This window comes from Pelodiscus sinensis, chromosome 2, assembly GCF_049634645.1.
Source record: "Pelodiscus sinensis isolate JC-2024 chromosome 2, ASM4963464v1, whole genome shotgun sequence".
In the NCBI taxonomy this organism is placed as follows: Eukaryota; Metazoa; Chordata; order Testudines; family Trionychidae; genus Pelodiscus; species Pelodiscus sinensis.
In genome coordinates, this window is record NC_134712.1 from 236,622,246 (window position 1) to 236,647,793 (window position 25,548).

Consider the following 25,548-nt stretch of genomic DNA (forward strand, 5'->3'; position numbering starts at 1 on the left):
TGGGTTCTGCAGGCAGGGCTGAGGCAGGGAGCAGTGCAGGTGGGACCACACAGGAGAGAGGTCAGGACAGCAGGGTCCCCTGCTACTGCTTTCCCCACCTCAGCAGACTGCAGTGCCCTGGAATGCCACATGCACACAGCACTACCTGCGCCCAACACAGGGCAGGAAGGCACCCCTGCACCTCCTTGGCTGTCAGGGTTAGAGCCGGGCCTGGCATACGCCACGGCTTGGGGGAGAGGGGAGTAGGGTTGGTGGAGCAAGAAAGGGTCCAGGCTGGTATGGTAGGTGAGGGAGAAGGGGCCTGGGCTAGCACAGTACGGGAGGGAGAAGAGGCCCAGCTTGGTGGGAGGGAGCGTAGGGTTGCCAGGTGTCCGGTTTTCTACCGGACAGTCCGGTATTTGCACCATCTGTCTGGTAGAAAAATTCAGAAAATAGGGACATGTGCAATGTCTGGTATTTTCTGAATTCCCGGCTGGCCGCCGGATGGAAGCCTGGCGGGGGCGGGGGAGTGACTGGGAGGCAGGGCCACAATTGGCGCTAGAAGCCTGTGGTTGCGTGCAAAAGCCACGTGGGGCAGGGCGGGGTCTGGGACTCCCAGCCACTCCCCCCACCCAGCTTCTACTAGCAACTAGAGGGAGTGCCTGCCGAGGGCGCGGCCCCTTGGACTCCAGCTGCAGTCAGTGGCTGCACCCCACCCCCCACTGCCAGCTCCACTTCCCACCCTCCTTCCTCTGGCCCCCTCTCCTCCCGTCCAGCCCCATGGCCCCCGACCCTCCCCAGCTCTGCTTCCCGGCCCCCCTTCCTCCCAGTCCCCCCCGTTCTTCCTGGCCAGTCCCACACCCCCCCAGCTCTGCTTCCTGTCCCCCCCCTCCTCCCGACTAGCCCCGCGGCCACCGGACCCTCCCCCCACCAGCTCTGCTTCCTGACCCACCCCCCTCCCGGCCAGCCCCGGCTGGTCCCTCCCCACCATCCATGATCAAGTGTGTCCGTTTTTTTGGCGGGGTCTACCCGGTAACCCTAGAGGGAGGAGGGAAGAGGGAGAAGGGACCCGGGCTGGCATGGTGGGGGAGGGAGAAGAGGCTTGCAGTGGCAGTGTGTGGAGGAGAAGGGGCCCAGGCTGTCAGGAGAGGGAGGTAGAAGGGACCCAGGCTGGCAGGGGAAGAGACAGAATCGCCTACCCCCTGTGAGAAGGGGCTTGGCGAGAGCAGCGAGCAGCAGGCACAGCCCCCTAGTTGATTTAATTGAAGTTTTGCTCAGGGCCTCAGATGGCAACCAGGATTCGCAACTATTCTGAAGCTCCTTAGGGCCTTATCCTGAGAAGCATGGGCAGCTTCCTACAAATTGCTGAGTGCCTTCAAGTCCCTTTGAGGTAATTGGAGGTTCTCAGCACCTCGCAGGATCAGACCCTTCAATCAGGCGCCTAGGACACAGGAGACTTGTGATTGTTGTAGAGGTTGCACTGAGCTACCCAGGGGGTGTCTCTGGCCTGTATAAATGAGTTGCCAGGAGTCTCTGCTGGCATTGCAACACTGTCCTCTGTGGAATGACTTAAAGCCCTAAGTCACTCGAATGCTGCTGGAAATTTTATGTATTTCTTATTCCTCTTGCTGAGCTTTTATATTTTACATGTGTCCTTGAGATAAAATTAGCTTTGCTAAGCCTGAAGAAGTGATAGTTTAGCTAACGGGGAAATTGGCTGTCTCACTGTGGGTTTAGCACATTAGATTGGTACTGCCGGCGTGTGTATTGTCAGGGTGAGCAGGTCAGAGGTAGTTGCTTAGGCTCTTGTCAAACATTGACTGTATAAATCTTCAGCATAGACAGACAAATATAGAAGGTATAAGGACAGGCCCGTAAACAGGAATTTGGTGGGGGGGGGGGCTTTTTTTGTAAATGTGGACTGCAAGGGTGTGAATAAACTCCCCATGGTCCCCCAAGTAAGTGGGGAAATCAGCCCCAGCCTTTACCTGGCTGGCTGGAGCATGCTTCCTGGGGGACCAACGGGGATGTTTTCGCACCCTTCACACTCCCCATCACCCCCACATACAGGCCTGAAGGAATCCCCATACATATTTCATCAGTTTGTTTGAGCTGGCATTAATAACTATATAAATCTTGTTTATCAATGACTACACTAGAATGGCTCCTACAACCATTTATCTGCATATTCTCCCTTTAGTGGGGAAAGTTTCCCCCTGTGCAGAAGGCCACCACACACTTAAGCCAATTAAGTCCTCAAAATAGGGTTAAGTGGGACTGATGCAGCTCAAGGGACTTTTGCTGGATCTTTGCACAGGGGTGAATTTCAGTCATTGTGAACATCGTGAACTTATTTTGTATGTGATTACATCAGTTTTACACAATCACCATTCCACTGATTGCACCAATGGACATGAGAACAGAATCAAGCCCATCAGTCTCAGTGGAAGTTTCCTGTGTACGAAGAATCCCCATGCATGTTGAAAAGTGATTACAAATTATAAGATGCTAACATGGGGAAATAACCACAGCCAGCCCTGATGCTACTGGGAGGGGTTTAGCTCTACACTGTAAAGCATCGTAACTGGCCCAGTGCACATTTATGTTTGTGAGTCAGACTATGTCTAGACTGCAGGCTTCTTTTGAAAGAAGTTTTTCTGGAAGAGATCGTCTGAAAAAACTTCTTCCGAAAGATAGCGTCCACACTGAATAGACACTATCTTGCATTTAATCTGTGATTACTATGGACGGAGTCGCCACCAAGGCACCTGTGCTTTTTCCTTTTCTTCTTCTTTGGAAAGAACTCCCTCTTCCCCATCCACATACACCTTTTACAGAAAAAGGCTTCTTTCCCATAGAAAGAGGTTTACCAATGTCGGAAAAAACCCTCTGTTCTTTCTATTTTTTTTTTTTTTTTGAAAGAACGTGATTTCAGTGTGGACATAAGTGATTTTTTTTCAGAAAAATGTCCGTTTTTCCAAAAAAACCTCTGTAGTGTAGACATAGCCCCAATATCACAAGTTTCCAAGGTGGTAAAGCTGCATCAAAAGTGTGCTGATGTCACTTGCAAAAACTGTGCATCTCATAGGGTTTGGTTTCTTCTTTCTCTCAGAGTTGTCTTTGTTTGGGAAAGCTTTCGCTTTGCCTTCATGCTGTCTGTGAATTTTCTTAGATAGGGAGAGGTAGTGGGTGGAATCTGTCTCTCCAGATGATTTGATCTGGGTTGCTTTAGTTAATAAAAACATTGTTCGATACATCCTCATGACTCCTACAGAGGCAAGTGTCAGAAATAAAACAGAGCCAGTGTCGATCCAGATTAAATTTAGGCTGTTGTAGTTTATGTTATGTGCTTCACAGCTGTAAAACTGTGGTGCATAGAAGACTTCCTCAAATGAGAGATTTTGAGGACAAAGTATTCAGTGAAACGAAATGTCTATTAAATGGGTGACTAGAAAAAGGCACATGGAATGCATTGAAACCTGTAACAATCTCAGACCAGGCATTTTCTACCTTCAGGCTTCCACTTAAACATCTAACTAATTAGGAATTAAAAATTATTGGTGCCCTTTGTTTGTGAAGACACCAGCCATTTTTGTTATCTCATCTATGTTGTATTCCTTGCTACCATAGAAGAAAATGTCTGTTTGATTTTCCTCTCACACCAATTGCAGACAAGTGGCATTGCTTTTGATTTATACCATGTGACTGAAAGCAGAATAGAGCCTTGCTTTCAGGTGGGGGGTGTATTTGTTTCTTTTAAGATCTGACCAGGGCAGTGGGGTACTTTTGCACACCCAACGTGGCGGTCAGAGGTGGAGGGAACAGCGCAAGCCTCCTGTCAGCTTCTCCCCAGGTCCAACCCAAGGCAATGGGGGCCATGAGGCACAGTGGGTGGCTGCTCCATGGAGGGCAAAGGGTGCTGTGCTGCCAGCCAGCAGCTGTTCCCAGGGGTTGGGGCACTTGCTACCCCCCACCCCACTCCATGGTTATTCGTGAGTATAATTGTCTCTATCATCACACCCCTCTCTTTCCATTTGATGCGAAACAATCACATTCCAGGCACATCCCATTGTCCTGGCACAACCAAACCCTAACCTGGCTTCAAGTTATGATAAGAGGAAGCAGCCTACCAAATTTGTTGGCCCTTAGCTCTTACCATTTAGGAGGAGTTCTTGAACAAATGGACTCATAGATGGATGGACAGACACATAGACAGACAGATACAAAAACTCTCTGAAAATAGAGATAGTAGGTTAAGTAAAACAGTATTAGGACCAGACTATGCCACCAGCTACACTTCTGCAACTCCTATGACTTCAAAGGGGTGGAACCAAATGTGATTTGGGGCACTATTTGAACTAGTTTGTTTCAAAGACTTTAATATTGATCAGATGGAAGGGACTTCCTGGAGCCACGGAGCCCCTTGTTAAAATCCCATCAATCAAAGAGCCAACCTGGACCTCATTCTCACAGGGCAATTCAGAGGAAAAAGGAATAGTAAGACTTCAGCCTTATCTTTTTCCCCAAACTTGGGCCCCAGTGCAGGGAAGAAAGTCCCAGTGTGCTTGGTATTCCTCTCACTCTGAGCAGGTGGTTCAGAGGGAATAGAGAGTAGGGAGGACCTTGGCTTCCGCCACACAAGCTGGTAAAAAGGGAGGAATATTCCATACCCAGTGAATGGTCATAACAAGTTACGGTTTCCAAGGACCAAGTGAGGAGGAGGGAAGAAATTGTGATTCTGTGTCACAATTCCTCCTTGGGGTTCTTCCACATTGAGTAATGACTCGATCTAAGCCTAAAAGAAGGATTGGAATGATTTCCGTGTCTCCAGTCATGTTCTCTCTCTCTCTCTTTCTCTGAGTATGGCTGAATTATCCTGCCAGAGAGGATTTCTAAGTAGAGGTCATATAAATACCTCTGGAGATCATTTCTTCCTCTCTACAAGTAAGATCCCCAATGCTGCCACTCCCCCATAGGCTGTGTCTACATTGGCACCCTTTTCCGGAAAAGGGATGCTAATGAGACACTTCGGAATTGCAAATGCCGCAGGGGATTTAAATATCCCCTGCAGCATTTGCATGAACATGGCTGCCGCTTTTTTCCGGCTTGGGGCTTTGCCGGAGAAAAGCGCCAATCTAGACGGGATCTTTTGGAAAATAAAGCCTTTTCCGGAAGATCCCTTATTCCTCTTAAAATCAGGAATAAGGGATCTTCCGGAAAAGGCTTTATTTTCCGAAAGATCCCGTCTAGACTGGTGCTTTTCTCCGGCAAAGCCCCGAGCCAGAAAAAAGCGGCAGCCATGTTCATGCAAATGCCGCGGGGGATATTTAAATCCCCCACGGCATTTGCAATTCCGAAGTGTCTCATTAGCATCCCTTTTCCGGAAAAGGGTGCCAATGTAGACACAGCCATAATGTATAGACTTTACCACAGGCAGAGAAGACACATTTCTGCAGGATTACATTAACCCACTGTGCAAATAGGTAAGTTATTAGCTAAATAACACTCTGGCCTATGCATCTCCCAGTCACTGTAGATGTTCTTGGGTGTGCAGATGGGGCAACCACTCCATTTAATCCTTTCTGTATGGATCTAGAGAGCTTCAGATCACCTCACCCTCTTACTCACCTGGCAGTTAACTGATGCAGAAACAGGAACAGGTGAAGAGGTGATATCTAGATCTGGGCACTGGGGGCTAAATTTCATGCATATAATTGGCAAACATGCATTGGCATGTGCTTATTACTTTCATATAGCCATTACGTACATGGGCTGTCCCTCAGGTTTACCCCAGGTTCGGTTTTGAATTGTGTTGTTTGTGCACAGCTTATTGCAGAGCTTCAACATATTGTTTGGTTTCAGCTTCCATGGATTTCTATGACTCCCTCCCCTACTGTAGACCATTCTTTATTGGCACTGATTACCTGGGGTTGGTCTGTAATATTGTCTGTTTGTCTAAGAGATTAATTTTAATGCATGCATGCAAAGCTCCTGTTAATTCAATTCAACTTTTGTTTCCCTCTCGTCATTTGGTTTTGCTGCATCTGTGTTTATTCTATGACCTGTGGCTTTTTGCTAGGCAGGAGCTTGCTGAGCATTTGCTGTCATATTTTTGGCACTCGGTCCAGTAAGCTTTTTGGTCATATCTTGACAGAAACTAGTGCGTAAGTGTCAAATAGCAGATTATGATCAGTTTGCATCATGTTCCGTACAGAGGTATTTGACTGGCGCCATGGAGTTCTCTGATATTCAGGATTTCAGCAAAAGGAAGTTTTCATTCTGTCGCTTAGGTGAATTGGATTTTGAGATGAAGACTGATCAGTTATCTCAGAAAAAAATTGAAATTGGTATTAATGTGACATGAAAGCGATTGCAGACCCAGTGTGTGATTATGACTCAATTTTCATCTTGTCTTAAGTCTTCTTTGCACTGTAGCTAAGATAGCTCAGTACCTTGGTCATTCCTCTGATGTTGCCCATGCCAAGAAGCCACAAAAACCAAATAACTGTATCTAGTGGGACCAGGCCCACTCACGGGGGGAAGGGTAACTGCCTCGGGGACCAGTGATTTAAAGGGGTCTCCCAGCCACTGTTGCTGCTATTGCAACAGCAGCAGTGATCTGAGCCCCAGACCCTTTAAATTGTTTCCTGGAGCACACTCTGGGCAGCTCTGAGGGCTGCCTGGAGAGGCAGGGGTGCCAAGCCATGAGCTCTGTGCTGCTCTGAGGACTGGGGTGGGGGGAGGCAGCGCCCTGACCCAAGTGATACTGAAAGCTGGCTACCCTGGCTCCGCTGCTTCCACATGAGGCCCCATTCCTTCTGGGGGGGGGGGCGGAGCTGGGGCTCCCCACACACCTCGCTCGGGAACCGTGGAAGCTGTCAGCCCCCCCTGAGGCTGGCCATTTTCATTGTATTTTGTAATGGTCTCATTTCTTTCCCTCTACACGCTCAGTGCCCCCTTTGCTTTAGCAGCCATCTTCTTTCTGTGGAGAGAGACACATGCTGGACAACATTTGGAGCAGAGAGTGAGCAGCTCGGTAGGACATTCATTCATGTCCTGCTGAGAGGCACACAGCTGGGAGGTGGAAACTGCTGTAAGTGGCAGAACTGATGGCGGCTGCCAGTGTTACAGGTGCTGGAAGCATTTTCATGCAAGAGGAGTCCAACAGTATGATTGTGATAGCAATGCGGTTCAGTGAGCAGGATGCCAGTGGGGGTCCTGTCCCCTGGCATGTTGTTGAGGCCTTTCAAAAGTGGCCGCTAGCCTGGTGTGCTTCCATTTTTGGATGCCCAACTTAAGACCCCTTGGGACTGATTTTGCTGGAAGTATTCATCATCATCATTGCCCTTCATGCCCACTGGCATATACGGCAGCAACAAAGGTGTCTGTGTCTGGCCAGCCTCTCAATAGTGCCAGTCATACAGGTCACACGCAAGCTGCCCTGCCCCGACAAGGCTCATGCACAACAAGCAGGTTGCCAGTATTGACCACCCATAATATCAGCTGCAGTCAGTGGGAGCGCCTGTGGTGCAGTATATCTGAAAAGCAGTCCTAAGGGTCTCAAGCTGGGTACCTAGAAATTAGTGGACAGTTTTGGACATATTGGCTTTAATGGGTCTGTGCCTCAGTTTCCCCATATATAAAAGGAAGGTGGTGTGGAAGTTCTTCCTCCCTTGTAAATCATCCTGAGAGCAATGACTGAAATGTGCCAATATACACATTTAAAGAGATGTTCATTGTTGTAATCTAGCAAAGAACTGTATGTGGAGTTTTCCGAAAAGCTGTATAAACAATGCATCGTTTTTTGCACCCACTGTGATAGCCTGACACTCATATGGGTAGGGCAGATTATCTGTGAGTTGGGCTGATAGTCTAAGTTTCAATTTGGAAACAGTCATTCCTGGTCTCCAATCCATGCCAACGTTCACGCAGTAGGACTCATCCACCAGGCCAACCTCCTCAATCCAGGTTTTTTGAGGTTAGTTAGATCTATGGCTTCTACTCCTCCCCCTTGCTGCCTGTGATAGAGGCAGCAAGGGAGGGAGAAGTGACTAAGCTTTTGCTTATGGGATAGTTGACTAGTCACTTACATCCCTAGTCCAAAGCTCTCTTCGTGTCATTTACACTGTGCTGGGAAATAAACCCAGCCTCTTCCTTACTCCTCAAGTCTCCTTGGGCTGGCTCTGCTGCTGACCTAAGTCCTGTTTCCTAATGAATCGAGGCACAAGAGAACAAAATGCAAGGAATACCACAAGGAATACCACAAGGAATACCAAAGTGAGCTACTTTGCCACATCTAGGGTGTGTCTAGACTACATCTCTCTGTCGACAGAGAGCTATAAATTAGACATGTCGAAATTACTAATGAAGCTGGGATTTAAATATCCCATGCCTCATTAGCATAAACATGGCCACCACTTTTTTTGGAATGGAGTTTTTTAGAAAGTCTAGACACAGATCTGTTGAAAATAAAGCCTTTTTCGAAATCCTGTAAATCTCATTTTTGGAGGACTACAGGATCTGTCAAAAAAGGCTTTATTTTTGACAGATCCGTGTCTAGACTGCCGGTGGGGGGTTTCTAAAAAACTCCATTTCGAAAAAAAAGTGGTGGCCATGTTTATGCTAATGAGTCATGGAATATTTAAACCCCAGCTTCATTGGCAATTTCGACATGCTTGATTTGCATCCCTCTGTCAACAGAGGGATGCAGTCTAGATGTAGCCCTACTGTTGTTTGGTCACAACAATCTCCAGTACGAAACAGACATCCAGACATGTTATGTCTGTGCACCTATTCATGGGAAACCTGTAGTCACTTATATTGGGACGAGGATGAGTTACCTAGGACAGAAGCAGTCACTTCTAGACAAGAACAACAATAACCCAGAGGACTTGCATGCCCTCTACAAGCAGGAGTCATGTGGCATGCATGAGAGCTTGGAATGTCTGAGATACATTCATGGATGGGGAAAAACCATGTGTCTGCAGTGGTGACTTACCCCATGCCAGGGAATAACCATAGTCAGTGGAGTGAAAACGAGTTGTTACCTTTGTTACCCAGCCCACTTTATGTGAGCGGGGGGAAGGCCTGTGAATTCAAAGTTAGTTGTGAGCCTAGGAAAGGGATGATATGATTGTCCCTTAGACTGCTTCTTATTAAGATGTTTGTTCATATCATGTATCTATACGATGTATATGATATTTAAAAGGCCCCTCTCAACTTGGGGTCTAAGTGCCAAAAGGAAAATCTCTTCCTTTCCCTGTAAATGCCAAACTGATAAACACAGATGCTGTTGTAATTATTGCACATTTTTATTGCCTGCCACCCACAGGCCCCTGTTAGGATTTCAATGTGCTATTTACTGAACAGACCAGTCCATGCCCTGAGGAGCTCTTAGGAAGAAGAGTGTGAATTGGGCTGCCCATAAGTTCTTTTTAAAAATTGGGTTTTACATTCAAGCCAGTTAGAGGAAGCCCCATTCACTCAGCTGTTATAACACTGCTCGCTATCCTGCATTACAATGTAATTGCCTTCCCCGTCCTAAATATAAAGTTTGTCTGCCAAGAAAAAGAATTTACAGGAATGACTGAATTATTCCACCTATATATGCCCTAAAGAGGTGCGGGTTAAGAGACAATACTAACAATCTGAGTGCACAGTAGATATGTGTTTTCACAGAGCTATTTTATGTCTCAGCAAACGAAGGTCACATTTGCTGGCTATGAAAGTTTGGGGCCATTGATATTAATGCTCTTCTGCCCTTCTGTTTGTCCCTTGACAGGAGTGAGTAATGCTGAGGCCCGGCAGCCAGGAAAGTCTCCCAGTTTCAGTGTGAACTGGATAGTGGGTAACACAGAGCCTGAGGTTATTAACGCCACAACGGGAAAGAGGACCTGCGGGGGCTCTTCGCGGCTCTGCAAGCACACGTTTTATATTCGATGGGCAAAGCTTTATGGAAAGGTAGGCCTTGTAAACTACTGGAGATACGGCCTCACAGTCAGTCATGTGACTGCTGAAAGGTTCCCAGCTATGGCTCTGAGCTGGTGTTAGCATTTCAGCCTGGCTGGGAGGGAGAAGGAAGAGCTCTGCTTTCTTGCTTCCCAGGGCTGTAGAGTCTGCAAACAGAGACTGTGCCTTTGGCCCTATGGCAGGCAGATACTCTGTAGCAGCGGATCTCAAAATTCATTACATGGGGATCCCCTTCTGACAACAAGAATTACTACATGACCCCAGGAGGGGGGACCAAAGACTAAGCCTCCATGAGTCACACCACCCTGAGAGTGAGGGGAAAGCTGAAACCTATGGGTTTGAGCCCTTGGTGGGGAACATGTAACCTTAGCCCTGGGCAGTGGGGCTTAGGCTTGGACTTCAGACTTGCTGAGGCCCAGGACCAACACCAGCTTTGGCAACCCCATTAAAATGGGACTGCGACCCACTTTGGGGTTCAGACCTACAGTTTGAGAAGCCCTGTGCTATAGCCACACTATTTGACAGTCTATGTAATGATAAGAGTCTCCAAAGGGAGCCCCAGTGTTCCTCGTTAGTTGAGACTGAAAGCAGAGGGAGACCCTCAGGAGTCCTATACAGCTGAGACTGCATTAGCTGGAATGGACAGGAGCACAGAGGGACCTGACCACTGATATAGCACTCCAAGATGTACTTCAATAATCCAGGTAGCTTTCAAAGGAAAGTGCCAATTGTAGTCATTTCGGACAGCTCCATTTGCAAACTAGTAGCACAAAATGAGACACTGTATTCTTGATTTGGATGCCCATAAAAAGTGGCTTATTCAGTTTCTTATGTTCCATCCTGAGTGTCCACATTTTGAAAATCGGGCTCCAATTGTGACTGTTATTTAATACTGATAAATATCTCTAATGCTGTCTCAACTTCTTTCACGTTAAGTACCCGATCCTGCAAGATGCTTAGCGCCCACTAAACTCCACAGATGTTATATTTAATGGGAATAAAACCACAGGTTTCCCTCAGTTCAAATGGCCATCATTCCTCTATTCTGGGCTTGCCCCTAGCAAAGCTGGCCACCCTTTCCCATTGATTTGTCAATGGACCAATCGGTAAAGGATCTCCAAATGACTCTCTGACATTCTCCCTTCCCCTGGAAGGTGCTGTCCAACAATCTGTTTGTACCTGGGAAACTGCACAATCTGTGTAGGCTCACCAGACAGGCACTAAGCTATGGCCATTTTTGCTTGGTCCTTCTTCATCTTGTCCCTCTTCTTGGAGCTAGCCTTGCTCTTCTCTTCTAAGGCGTTGCTAGAGGAAGAGCAAGAGCTGGGTTCAAAGGGCTGAGAGCTAGGCCCTGTGCTTCTAGGAGAGAAGACAAAGGAAACTAAGTGGCAGAAAGTGGAGGCTGCTTTTATATACCTTTGCCTCCTTGCTGCCTGGTCGATGGTGTTGCAGCCAGGAATCATCCTGCAGGATGGAGAAAGTGGGGACAATTGGCAAAGTGTATTGATTAGTACCAGCTGGGCATTTCCTGAGCAGGCAAAGCCATATTCATGTCAATTGGCATCCTGAGAGGACTTCATCCCGCCTGCGGTAAGCAGCCACAATCACTCGGGAGAAATGGGAGGAAGGGGCAGAGGGGTTCCATTTTCATATATCCCTCTTGTGAGTTGCTTTTTCTATTATATGCCTTTGGATTGTAGATTACACTCATTTAACATGCAACCCCACAACCACTTCTGCGTAAGTTATACTGCAAAGCCCCACTGTGGGTGTGAATTCCCACTCCACAAAACAACAGCAATACTACGAATGTTCTCAGTGGTGATGGGGAGGCAAGCTGGGCAGAGAGATGAAAGGAAATTCTGCACCAATTTATTGTGGCAGGTCCCTTGGCAAGGTGAAGGGATAGAGAGGAATCAGCCGCACAGGAGCAGTGGCTCTCATGGCTGTTACAACAGGAGCACAGCAGGCTGAGAGCACAGGCCCAGAGAGCAGCCTGAGAACATGGCCTTGGTGTGTCTGCACTGTCATACAAGAGAATCAGCAAGATCCCAAGGGAAGGGGCCCTGGATCAATACTGAGGTTCAGTGTGGGGTGGATGGGTGGTGTCCTTTGTATCAACATGGGTGAGCAGCCCCGGCTGTATGTTGCCGTGGCTAGGACAGAGAGTAAGAGAGAGCAGGGAGCTGTTCTGCCAGAAGCCAAGAGTGTCCAGTGGATCAGATCTACGGACAGCTGAGACATTGTCAAGAAGTCCAGGCCAACACCGCGACTATAGCAGTGAATGCCGTATGTAGCAGGGACACAAACTTACAACTCTGAGCTCTCGCTAGAGACAGAGGCTGTGGCAGCTTGAACTTTGAACTGGTTTGTTGATGAACTGGACGTCTGCTGCTGCACATTGAGTGTGCCAATAATGGCACTGGAGTGCCTGCTTAATGAATTCCTGCTTTCCCAAGAGCAGCAGCAGGAGACACCCCCTCCTCCCCCCATCACCACCACCATCACCAGAGACAAAGAGCAAGAGTCTGGAAACCACTCGTTTGGCACGCCACATTGGCACTTCCACCTATTTCCTGACCAACACACACCACCTGGCCTGTTGTTTACATCAGCATTTAGATCTTTGCTGAATTTAGCTGACTATAGCAATAAAACCATTAACCTCCCACTAAACTGAATGAGTAGCATTGGCCCAGAGATTTCCATAGGCACTTTATCTGCTCGCTTCTGGCTGCATTTTAGTCTCTTTGCAGTAAACTAGTGCTCCCGGTGTCTTTCCTTATGAACAAGAAGGAAGAGCTGGATGTTTGCTCCTGGCGGTAATGTTTTGATGGGCAGTTTTTCCTACAGGATGTAATTTTGCTGGTTGTAAGCACAAGACTTGCACCTGTATGCCTGCTCTGAGGCATTTTCTACACTTTGATTGCTTTCATCTAATGTCAAAGACTCACTGTTGGCTTGACTGTGTTAAGACTTTGGCAGGTCAGAGAAGGTCATTGATTTAGTTCTTCTGAAATACAAAAGGTGCTTTCTTCTTATATGTGCTCAGGTTGATTGCTGCACTGCAGACATGTCTTTGTCTCTTAAGACAGTTTCTGGCAGATGCTTCAGGTTTTACTTCAGAATGTTCATTTGTATAGCACTAGCCATGTTCCCTCTCAGCAAGACAGCCTCTCAGCTATACATCCTCGCATAAATCCCTGAAGCTTGATTACTGTCCTATCTTATGCAGGTTTCACAGCATCTTTTATTATAACAGATTTAAGGTGGGGGGGGAGAGGAGGATTCTCCTCATCTTGCCTCTTGGCATTAGTTTGACTGGCTCAAGCACTGAACTGCTCAGCTTCCTTTAGTGAAACCAAGCACATCCTCTCTTCGGATTCTCAGAAGGGTTTTTTTCTCATCCAAAAGCACCCTAACTAATAAGCAGATTTTTCTTTGCAGATTTATATTTGCTGCTGGTTGTACCCACTTCAGGAAGGAAAAAAACTGTTTTCCTTCCCACCCCTCACCTCCATTTGCTCCACATTTGCAATGTCTTGTACCTTAAATCTTCAATGTTCTGTTGTTGCAAACCAAAAGCAAACAGAGAAAGCCCAGAGATAGTTTGTTGCTTAGAAAATGTAGCTGGGAAGATTATATGGATGTTGAAGTCTCCTCTATCTGCTAGTTTGTTGATTTTGCTTTTCCGCCCTCCCCGCTCCCCCTCCCCCCCTTTCTCCTCTGATTTCGTTCTGCAGCTGAGCACACGAATGCCAAGCCATGGAGACATGCCATCAGTGTACAGTGAGGCTAAACTGGTGGCTCAGACGTACCAGGCTGTCAAGCAGCAGCTGTTTAAAGCATTTCAGAAAGCAGGCCTGGGCACCTGGGTGAAGAAACCCCCAGAGCAAGATCAGTTTTTACTAACTGTATAAATCATTCAACACCTTTGCTACATGACCAGATCAAGTCAGCTGGAGAGAAGAATAGGCAACGTGTGTGGCTGATAGAATGGATGCAGTTCAATATTTAATGACAACCTCCATGAGAATATTTTCTTTTAATTCTGTATTGGAAATACATAAATAGATGATGTGTTTGATTAATGCACTGAACTTGACTTTAGGAAACTGCTTTTTCATACAGATCCCCTTACACAGTTCTACATGCCTAGATTATAAAATGATCCTCACAAAAATGCTGTTGTTCATTGTTTGTACCACATAGGATTATTATTTATCAAGCAAGCAGCCACATTTCAGACTTCAGCAAGCCATGCATCTGATTTAAAATACAGTTTATCCAATGCTTAATTTGTAAGGAAAGAGATACTAGGGTTCACACAAGTTTTTTGTTTTTTGTTTAATTTTCAAAAATGACACAGCAAGTCCTGGGATGCCAGGGCTATGAGCTGCCAAAACTAGACATGCTGCAACTCAGCCCTGGGATGAAAGAAGAACTGAGTTTATCTTTCCCCACAGCATCAGAGCAATAATGTTGCTGAATGATGATACTTTAGTAATTGAATATATATGAAAGGACCTTCATACCCACCATATGGCAGGGAGCCACAGGACAAGCATATTCATCCACCTGAAGGAGATGTGTATCTTCTATGCAAGAGTCATTCAGTCTGCTGCTTAATTTTGACTATAGAGATTCTTTTAAACTGGGTATCCTATTTTCAGATCTGAACTCAATACTGGGCATCAGGATTTCCTAATTTCTAACCCTGGCTCTGACATTGACACCTTCTGGGTCCTGGGACAAATCACTTAGGGTCATGGGTGAAAATTTAGTCCTATGTCTTGGTGACTCATTTTTTGGAAGCTGCAAACTAAACAGAGTGAAGGCCTGATATTTCAGAGGTGCTGAGTCCCACAATTCCAGATAAAGTCAATGGGAGCAGTGTCTGATGTTGGATACCCACAAAAACTCAGCTTCACAAAAACCTCAGCAGATCTACACAGCAGAGCTATAGTCAAATTAAATCATGCAGCTGCAGCTAGAGCAACTATGTAGCTTAAATCTAAATAGCTTAATTCAGCTCTTGGCGCTTTCTACGCAGCAGGCAGTCGAAGGAAGAACACTCTTCCTTTGACTTCCCTTACTCCTCGTGAAATGAGGGTTACAGGAGTTGGAGTAAGAAGTCCTCCAGCTCACCATTATTTCAAAATAAAGGTTTCTAGTGTAGATACGCTCTTTGTTATTTCGGAATAACATCAGTTATTCCAAAATAATACTGCTGTGTAGACATATCCTCAGAGACCACTTTTGAAACTTGGTCCTTCTCTGGCTCAGTTTTTCCATATGTCAAATGGGAATAATAACATTGGACTTCCCAACAGGGAGTTTGTGATGATAAATTATTTAGTTAATGGTTCGTTATAAAGCACTGTATAAGTCAGTAACACTTACGTTGACTAGTACTTCACTCTGTAGATAAAACAACTGGCAATGGACATGACTTCTCTCAGAGTAATGTTTTACTAAACATATGAAAGGTAGGGTTGTCAGTTTTTGTTCTATGTATTCCTAGAGGTTTCATCATATACAGAATCTTTAACTAAAGATTCATCTTTAATCTTCAGAAATTCCATGACACTCTTGGAGGACTGAATGGCAACCCTAAAGTGTTTTCAGATTCTGGTTCTCTATAAGGTACTAAGTAGTCTTATTAAATTGACCATACATTCATAGAGTCTGAAATGCTGAGTGTTTTCTATTACAGGAATAGTTTTTAACAGCTATATCATACCTTTAAAAAGAAGGACTGAGTCTGTTACTGTCTGATCTATGAATCATTTCACTTCAGCAGAATGTAAGGAAAATGAAGTCATGGGAGATCTAAACTTTGATAGTCCAACAACAGAACTACAGAACTAACTGTCAAACACTGGTGGGGGGGAGGGGTTGGTTGGTTGGGTTTTTTTAGTGACAAGATTTTCGGGTATAAAACATTTTTTCCCAGTGATCTCTTTAAATCTGTATATAACATGCTGCTACTGATTTGTGATAATTGTCTAAGTATTTCCTCAGAATTATCAAGATGAGTTACTTTTCAAACAAACACATAGCTCATATTTTTCCATGTAATTTCCTTTACAGAGGAAATTGTTCCTATCAATAAAGGTAGATGCTCTTTGTATAGCGTTTATCATGTTTGGAGAGCCATATTCCATAAATACATTGTTACCGATGCCCACGATAGACTAGCTACAGTATTTTGATGAGATCTTATTTTTAGAATATAAATTACAAGATGTAGCTATAGTGTCTTGTATAAAATTATTGTGATGAATTAGAATTTTAAAAATAGATAAAGCAGAGCTCTCCCCTTATGGAAACCTTTCCAATAAAATAATAACATTCCATATTAATTACCAAAAAATCCTTATAGTAGATATACTTAATAACTTGAAGTTGTTTCAATAGGTTAGGGGCAAGGAGGTATTTTTGTGGTAACTGCTTTGTTAACATGACCCCTTCCAGAGTTACCCTGAGCATTTCAAAATAATGTTCTGGCCCTTTTGGAGATTCCGTCTGCACTTCTAAATGACAAATGTTCCCCAGGATTACCTTCCCATCTGGCTCTGGCTCTAGCTCCCACTGGTATTGATGGAAGATGTCGCCACTGACATCAAGGAGTATGGTTATCAGACCCACAGCCTGCCAGCTTTGGGTCCATGCGAAGGGAAGCACTTTGGGAAGGGAGCAGGGTACAGGTCTGTTTATTGAGTTACATGAAGAGCTTGTGGCTGCTCTATAAACAGGTAGGAATGAGGGGAAGGTGGGCAGAGGAAGTCTCCTCACCCCCATGTTTGGGCTCCTTCAGGGCCAGGCCCCAACAACACAGTTGCTGCATGGGATGAAGCATAGGGTCTCCTCCATTTAGTCCTAATGGCTTAATCCACCCCTGTGGGGGTGGAGCAATGGCCTTTCCTAGTATGGCATGGGTCTAGGCTGTAGATGGGAGCATGCAGCACCCCTTGATAGTATATAGCCCTCAATGTCCTAGGGAGCTCTAGGAAAAATTTTAGCACCCTGAGACAGAACTGCCCTCTACGCTCCCCCCACTCCGAGCTGAGCACCATTTGCATAATGGAGTCTGTGCACTAGCAGGGCTGAAATCCAGCTACTCTTTAAAAGGGCCTGGTTCTGTTCAGTCAGATGTCTGACCGGGACGCTGCCATTTAAACTGATCTCCTCCTCATGAAGGGTCCTGAGAACTCCTTCTGGAACTACTGGGTTTAAGTCAACTCAAGAAACGTCAAGGCTTCTTGTTAAACCACCTGGGTTCAGCCCCAGCATGTTTCCAACCTTAGAGATGTGTAAGGCTTCAGGATTTGGCATCAAAGCGAACACAGCTGAAGCCTCTGGTTCTTTCAAGGATGACAAGACAGGTGGGATAGACTACTCTAGCCTTTGTTGCCACAAATGAAATGTTAAAATCCAGGATTCAATTGCAAGACCTAAACCAGGGTTGTAAGAACCAAACTTGACCCCTGTTAGGAGCAAGCCTATACTAGGTCCATCGAAGGCGGTGGAGTCACACCTGCATACATTAGGGTTGAATCAGGCCCAAGCTTTCTACCGCTCCTCATTATATGTATCAACACAGCGTGCACCATATCCCAGCAGCACAAATTACCAACATGCAGCATTTCCTGAAGCAAAGGGAAACTTTCTCAATAGTAATTCTTAAGTGATGATTATGTACATAACACGCATGAGTGAATGGCAATACTGTACTAATGGATGTACATTTGTAATATTTGTAAAAAAAGAGACAACAAAAGAAAATAAATCTGAATTTACATATGTGAATTTGCTGCTAAGTTCTGTAAATTGCACTTCAGTGATACCTTATAAGTGAATGTTTCTGTTAAGTGAATAAAATACCGAGTAAAATTGTTCCTTTATGGTTTGTTATTTTTCACTATGACCTCGAAATCATATTCTTTTTATGTATTCAAAGTCAATATATTTTCCCTTTCACATGCCCAATTACTGTGCTTCTTAGGAGCTATCTGGTTGTATTGAGAGCAGACTGTTTATCCTGGATGTACTGTATTTGGATTCTGTTCTGAAAGTGATGAGAACACTCTTGCACTGGGAGAAAGGTAAACTGGATCAATCTTTAATTTTAACCATTTCCAGTTATAATTGGGGCCCTTGTTTTAATTATCTGTGAGTGTCTGCATTATAAAACTTTTACTTTGTCCACAGACTTAGTTATCTCGTTATCTTAGTTATCACGTATAAACATGTGTAAAGTGCCCATTCAGTGCTGCATAGTCCTGTCTTTTGTTTCAGCTAGACCAGACTAACACGGCGGCATCTCTATCTCTAGGTATTGGATGGGATTGTAAGACACTGGGGGTATGTCTACACTACCCCGCTAGTTCGAACTAGCGGGGTAATGTAGGCATACCGCACTTGCAAATGAAGCCCGGGATTTGAATTTCCCGGGCTTCATTTGCATAAGCTGGCCGCCGCCATTTTTAAATGTCGGCTTGTTCGAACCCCGTGCCGCGCGGCTACACGAGGCACGGGCTAGATAGTTCGAACTAGCAAGCCATTCCGAACTATCTGTACACCTCGTTCCACTATCTAGCCCGTGCCGCGTGTAGCCGCGCGGCACGGGGTTCGAACAAGCCGGCATTTAAAAATGGCGCCGGCCGGCTTATGCAAATGAAGCCCGGGAAATTCAAATCCCGGGCTTCATTTGCAAGTGCGGTATGCCTACATTACCCCGCTAGTTCGAATTAGCGGGGTAGTGTAGACATACCTTGGAACAATTGTCAGAGAGACATTCTTCATCCTGCTCTTCAATACAAGTGTGAAACCTTCATAGATAGAAGCACGAGGAGTGATTTCCCCTCCTGCAAAACTTGGAGGGAGCAGACTGTCATTTTGGATTCACAGGAATTCAAAATTCCCCAAAGGCTAGTGATTTCAGACACTTGGGTTATGTCTACACTAGCTTGTTAGTTTGAGCTAGGTAGACAAATGAGGTGACCGGAGTTGCAAATGAATCCCGAGATTTAAATATCCCGGCCTTTATTTGCATGTTCCCGTCTGGTTGCCATTTTTAAATTTCACTAGCCCAAACTCACTGCCGCGCGGCTACACTTCGGGTGGCAGATAGGGCTAGGGGACACGTAGGGTGAGGCATGCAGGGGCAGCAGGTGGGGCTGGGGCAGAGACCAGCTCCAAACTTTGCTGGAGCAGGGCCCTCGGGCCAGGAATATTCCTGACAGTTGGGCACCGTGGGCTCATATAACTCACTGCCCATGTACTTTATTACCTATGTACCACTTCTTGCATGACATCCTACATCCAGCTCACAATGCTTATGATATGGAGTATGGTGTAAGCTTTTACGTGCTATATTACACAACAGCCTTTATAAATAAATACCATAACTGCAATGTGTATGGGGGGGAGGCGGTGTTGTGAGGGTGTCAGTCCTGATAAAAATTGCTGTTACAGAACAGTGAACCTTTTTGCCATTGGTATGTAAGGGCTTTTTATGTCACAATTAAAAAAAATCCTCCACAGGTGCTAATCAAAATAGTTAAATTGGTACAACAAAAATCAGTGTGTAGACTGACCAGGCCTTCTAAACAGAACCCTGCTGTAACCAGAATTGCAAGATGCACACAGCAATCCATTGGAACAACCCACAAGGTCCATTATGCCACTTGAAGCACATTCACTTCAGGCAGGTTCCAATCTATTTTCCTTGCTAAAGTAGCTGTTCCTGCCCATCCATGGCAGCTATGGTGACATAATTTGACTGATGAAAACAACTGCAAAGCAGTCACTGAGTCTGGGGTTAATAGCATAATGTTTAAAGGCAGCTAAATACTAAAATGGCAGCTCTAACTTTACAGGCATGCACCATCACCTGATAAAGCACAGCTCACTTTTTTCCCAACTGTATCTTGGAGAAAAACAACATAAAATGTGAGTAATTTGATATATTGTCTTAATAGAAGGCTTCAGTGAAGTGCCTGTTTCTCAAATAAAATAAATAAGTCCTTCTGCTGCAGTTAAGTCTCAATAGGCACGTCTGTGTGTTGAAGAATGAAATGGCAGTCTAAGAGCTTTTTAAGCCCTTTGATTCATTACTTCTGTGTCTACTTTGGAGCCCTTACCCCTGATTACTTTGGTTGGTTTGAACTTGCGCATGGCTACATTAGTTCAGCTGGAAAGCATGGCTACATCAGTTCAGCTGGAAAGCCAGATGAGGCTACCAAAAAGTCAGCTGTTTTAAAGGGCCAACAGCATTTCTGCTGAAACTCTACAAAATACCTGCAATCCACAGGTGCACACACAACTCCAAGGGTTATGAGCTAAATAATGTGTCCTTGGAGAAAGGGAATTAATAATCACTGGCTTTTTTCTTCAGTAAAATCATTCTGTTCAAATACTCTCTTCAGTCTGGCTTTCCTGGTAATTTCATCCCTCGCTGGTGTACTTTATGTTCTATTTTATCAACTCAAAACTGAATTACTTCCATTAGGCTATTTCACATTCTTTAGAGTTTAGCCTTTTCACTAGAATAAATGTACATTGACTCTGAAATCATCTAGTACCCCTCCCCCAGCCCAGTCTGGCCCAAAGAAGGCACTCATGCTATGTGAGGAGACCCTGTAAGCAGACAGATACACTTATTACACCCAGGATGGCCAAAACAGCCAGAAATACAAGCTTATCGATCATATGTGTAGCCCCTCCTTTTCACTAGCCCACATAGGGGAAGCCTTGTGACTTTTTACACAACTCTGGGAGACTAGGCTTGAGGCTTCTTTGGGCATGTTTACACAGGAAAGTTATTTCAAAATAAGTCCCCTTATTTTGAAATAACAAGGTGAGCGAACCCCCCACGGCTGCGAGTACACCTGAAGCCACCTGAGAAGCCCCTGGTCAGGGCTACAGAGGGCACTGACCTGGATTGGTGTGGAGATCCTGGATCTCATCAAGGTCTGAGGAGAGGAATCAAACCTCCAGGATTTCCACACCAGATGGTGCAACGCCAATGTCTATGGCCGGATGGCCACCAGCCTGGCCCACAAGGGGCACAGCTGGACACAGGACCAGGTGTGGATGAAAATTAAGGCACTGTGACAAGCCTACACCAAGGCCAGGGAACATGTTCCCACTCTGAGGTGGCTCCCAGACCTGCCACTTTTATGAGCAATTGGATGCCATCTTGGGAGGGGGCCAGTCACCACCCCCCATCGACCCCAGCCAGGACATGCCCCTTTGTCAGCCTCCAGGAGGGTGGGTCTGCGGAGGGGAGAATGAGGAGCAGGCCAGCCTGGACACCATGCCCAGAAGCCAGGAGGTCATCATCCACCTGGAGCCAGTCCCTGCTCCCAGGATGTCTCCCAGGGTTCAGGCGAGGCCTAGGAAGGCACTTCAGGTGAGTTACATCACTTTCCCTACATAACATGGGGGCAGGCAGTGGGCAGCAAGGGGCTGCATGGTCCTCACTCAGCCCTTTCGGCCTGGGGATCACACACAGCAGCCTGTGCATGTGGATGCACATAGAGCACCCGCCTGGAGCACTCAGTCCCATGACACTCCCACAGAGGAACCCCTTGTTTGTTCTCACAAGGCTCCTGGAGAGGCCTGTCTTACTCCAGACTCCGTAGTGGGACACCTTCCCATGACAAGCCACCACTAAGGAAGCTGGGGTCATGGGAACACATGGCAGTGCCGCACACAGCACAGGCTCATGCCCACACTCTCAGACAGCATCCACTGCTGGGCAAGCGCAGCAATGGGGAGGAGACTGATCCTCTGCATGGGAACCCACTTGGGGGGGAGGAAGAAGAGGGAACTCCAGTAGCACTCTCCAGAAAGTGGCCTCTGCCGCTCACACACACCTCCCACAACACCCTTCCCCCCTCTCCTCCACTGAGCAGTGATAGAAGTTCTCGCTCTGTGGAACACCAGCCAGTGTTGGACCTGGTGCATGTGGGACACGGAGGGAAGTTGAGCCGCCCTGTCCCTCCCTCTCACCCAGACTCCTGATCTGTCTGGCACCTGGCCATGCCTGCTTGTCCCCAGGATGTGGAGGTAGCGAGGCTCCCCAGGGACATCTGTGCCCCTGCAGGAAAGTGCCCACTGTCTAGGCAACAGATGACCTAGCTCACAGTACATTGCCGTCCTCTGAATCGAGACCTTCAGTGTCAGCTCAGAGATTAGGGCTAGGCTTCATGCACAGTGTTTCCTGGGATGACTGCTCTTGAACCTTCGCAGCTGGGCCAGCTGTGAGCATGGCACATCTAACACCTCCTGCACCATCGTCCCAACCATGTGAGAGCCTCAGGTGCAGGTGACCCCCATTACGACCTAGTGCAGAAACACCTGGAGTTCCTTCAGTACCTCAACTGAAACTTGGAGGAGGAGCACCAGGAGAAGATCATCAACTGCCAGGAGCACTGGGCTGATCAGGAGATGAAGAGGACCAGCACAAGACCATGTGCTCCTCTATCACTACCACCATGGAGCGCCTAGTCGTGGCCAATGAGAGGTCCACCAGCCACCCTCCCACACTTGCTTCCCTCTATCTCCCAGCACCTGCCCCCCAGATTCTCCTCCTAGCCTTCCCGGGTGCCACCAAGCCCACACACACATGGCAGTGGGACCTCTTGGGCAGCCGAGCCATCCCACAAGATACCCGAGGCAGGTGCCAGTCCCAGCCTCATCCCTAAGCCCCTCCTCCCGCCTCCCAGGTTCCCTCTCAGTCCCTCCCTTTATATATTCCCTGAATAAAAATAACAATTGGTTTTCAACTCAAAAAAGTCTTTTTATTTGATCTGCAAGGGAGGGGGAAGGTGGAAAGGGAGGGCAGGGCAAGGGAAGGGAGGGGGAAGAAAGAAACACAGGGGAAATGTTGAGGCCCCTTGTGGGGAGTCCTGAGGGAGAGTTTAACTGGTGGCCTTGGCTGAAACTCTCCCTCAGGGCCTCCCTGATGAGCACAGCCTCTGATAGGTTCACCAAATGGCAGCGGTGCCCAGCTGCTTGTAAGCCCTGGCAAGCCACTCAACCTCTGCCCCCCACACTGGCAGGGAAGTCTTCCCCTTATGTTCACAAAAGTTGTGGAGCACACATCAGGATGCCACCATCGGGGGGATTCACCAGTCGCAGTGGTCCAGGCAGGTGAGGAAACTCCAGAACCTCCCCTTGAGGCAGCCGAAAGCACCCTCCACAATGATGTAGCACCTGCTCAGCCTGCTGTTCAACTGTTCTTTGCTGAGGTCCAGGTGTCCAGCATAGGGCTTCATTAACCAGAGGAGCAAGTGGTAGGCTGCGTCGCCCACCATGCACATGAGCATGTTCACTTCTCCAACCCTGATGGGGTATGGTTGGGGAAAAAAGCGCCGGCATGCATCCTCTGGACAAGTGGTCCACAAGGGTCTGCAGCACCATTGAAAAATACCACTTTCTATTTATATAGTCCGAGGCCTGATGGTCAGGGGCCAGGATGGTGAAGCCCGTGGCAGCAAAGCCAGCAACGATGGTGGTCCACATCGCCCAGGGTGGTGACCCTGCACAGCAGGATTGCATCAATGGCCTTTACCACCTATAGAATCATAGAAACAAAGTCACAAGGTTGCAAGATCCTTTGGGAGATCCCCGAGCTCAAGCCCCTTCCCAAATCAGGCCCAACTCCAACTAAACCATTCGCAGCAGGACTTTGTGAAGCCAGGGCTGAAAAACCTCTAGAGATGGAGAGTCCACTCCCCCTCCCAGGGTACCCATTCCAATGCTTCACCACCCTCCAGTGCTTCACCACCTCCTTTCACATAGTAAAAGAGTCATACCTGCATGAGCGCAGCCCCAATGGTCCATCTCCCCACACTGAACTGGTTCCCTAGGGTAGCTGTCTGTTGTGGCGAGCTTCCATAGGGCGATGGCAATGTACTTCTGGAGAGGGATGGCAGGTCTCATCCGGGTGTCCCATCCCTGGAGAGCAGGGATGAGCCACTCACAGAACTCCAGGAAGATGTCCTTCCTCAAGCAGAAATTCTGGAACCACTGCTGGTCATCCCACCGCTGCATGTCACAGTTCCACCAGTTAGAACTGATCTCCTGGCAGTGCATGGTGTGCAGGGGAGAATGGCTGAGAATATGGAGCAGGAGAAGTGCCCAGGCCTGGGTGAGGAAGTCCCCCATTCTGAGCTCGTTGTCATCCTCCTACAGCACCACATGGGCTGTCAGCATAGACTGCACCAGGAGATCAAAGAGTCTGGCACTGCTTTGCAGCAGCTCCTGCTCGCCGTTGGAAGTGCTGTGGCGTCTGCAAGAGCAACCAGAGCATGTGGTATGAATTTGCTGTCCCTCGAGGGGGTAGTCAGGGAAGAAGAGGAGTGTGAGATGTGGTTGTAGAGCGGATCTCCTTTAAGCATAAGTCCCAGCTAGCCTCAGGAAGCAGCTACTGGAGGTGACTGCTCTGCTGATGCCCTGCCCAGAGTGCTCTGGGGGCTTCAAATGTGATTCACCATCCAAGCAGTGTGGATGCACTATTTTGATATGAATCTGCACTATTTTGATAAGGACTTGTAATGTGGATGCGCTATTTCGAAATAATTATTTTGGGAGTTATTACTTCAAAATTACACTACTAGGTCATTTCAAAATAAGTTGGCACAGCCTCAGTGTGCTCTACATTGTGTCAGTGCACTTCAGACCAGACCCACTCAGGGTATGTCTACACTGCAGAGTTTTTCCAAAAAAGCTTCACTTATGTCCACACTGAAATTGCATTCTTTCGAAGAAAAAAAACAGAGGGGTTTTTCCAACACTGGTAAACCTCTTTCTATGAGGAAGAAGCCTTTTTCTGAAAGAGGCATTTGTGGACGGGGAAGAGGGAATTCTTTCGAAAGAAGAGGAAAGAGGAAAAAGCACAGGTGCCCTGATAGCCATTCCGTCCATAGCAACTGGCTATTTTAAATGAGTGCAAGAAGAGTTGTTCAACAATTAGGCTGCATCTACCTTGTCAAGATTTTGCACAAATACTCTTTAACACAAGAGTGTTTGCGTTAGAGTATTTGCGCAAGAGAACATCTACACTGGCATGTGCTTTTGCGCAAAAGCATCCATGCCAGTGTAGATGCTCTCTTGCGCAAGAAAGCTCCGATGGCCATTTTAACCATCGGGCTTTCTTGAGCAAGAAATTCATGTTGCCTGTCTACACTGGCCGCTTGCACAAGAACACTTGCACAAGAGGGCTTATTCCTGAGCGGGAGCATCATAGTTCTTGCACAAGAAGCACTAATTTCTTACATTAGAACATCAGTGTTATTGCACAAGAACTTGCGGCCAGTGTAGGCAGGCAGCAAGTTTTGGCGCAAAAGCATTTGCTTTTGCGCAAAATCTTGCCAATGTAGACACAGCCTTAGTGCAAGTGTCTCATACATGACAAGGCCCACACAGACCGCTATGAGAATCTATTCTGATTCCAAAGAACCTTATCCCCACAATTCTTGCAACAGACCCATCACTTCTGCTAAAGCTACACCCTCTCATTTTAAAAGATCTCTGCCGTATCCAAACATTCTTCCCAACATCAGCCCAAATATCCCTAGCAGAGTG

General features: G+C 46.8%; 1 protein-coding gene across 1 annotated transcript in view; it reads left to right on the top strand.

Moving 5' to 3' along the window:
- The window catches only part of ADARB2 (adenosine deaminase RNA specific B2 (inactive)), a 468,279-nt gene extending 451,219 nt beyond the window's left edge, over positions 1–17,060 (top strand). Inside the window, exons 9-10 of the mRNA XM_006111888.4 lie at positions 9,761–9,939; positions 13,692–17,060. Of these exons, the coding sequence (XP_006111950.1) occupies positions 9,761–9,939; positions 13,692–13,868 (356 nt within the window). The 3' untranslated portion in view covers positions 13,869–17,060. The remainder of the gene's footprint in view (positions 1–9,760; positions 9,940–13,691) is intronic.
- Positions 17,061–25,548: the final 8,488 nt, after the last annotated feature.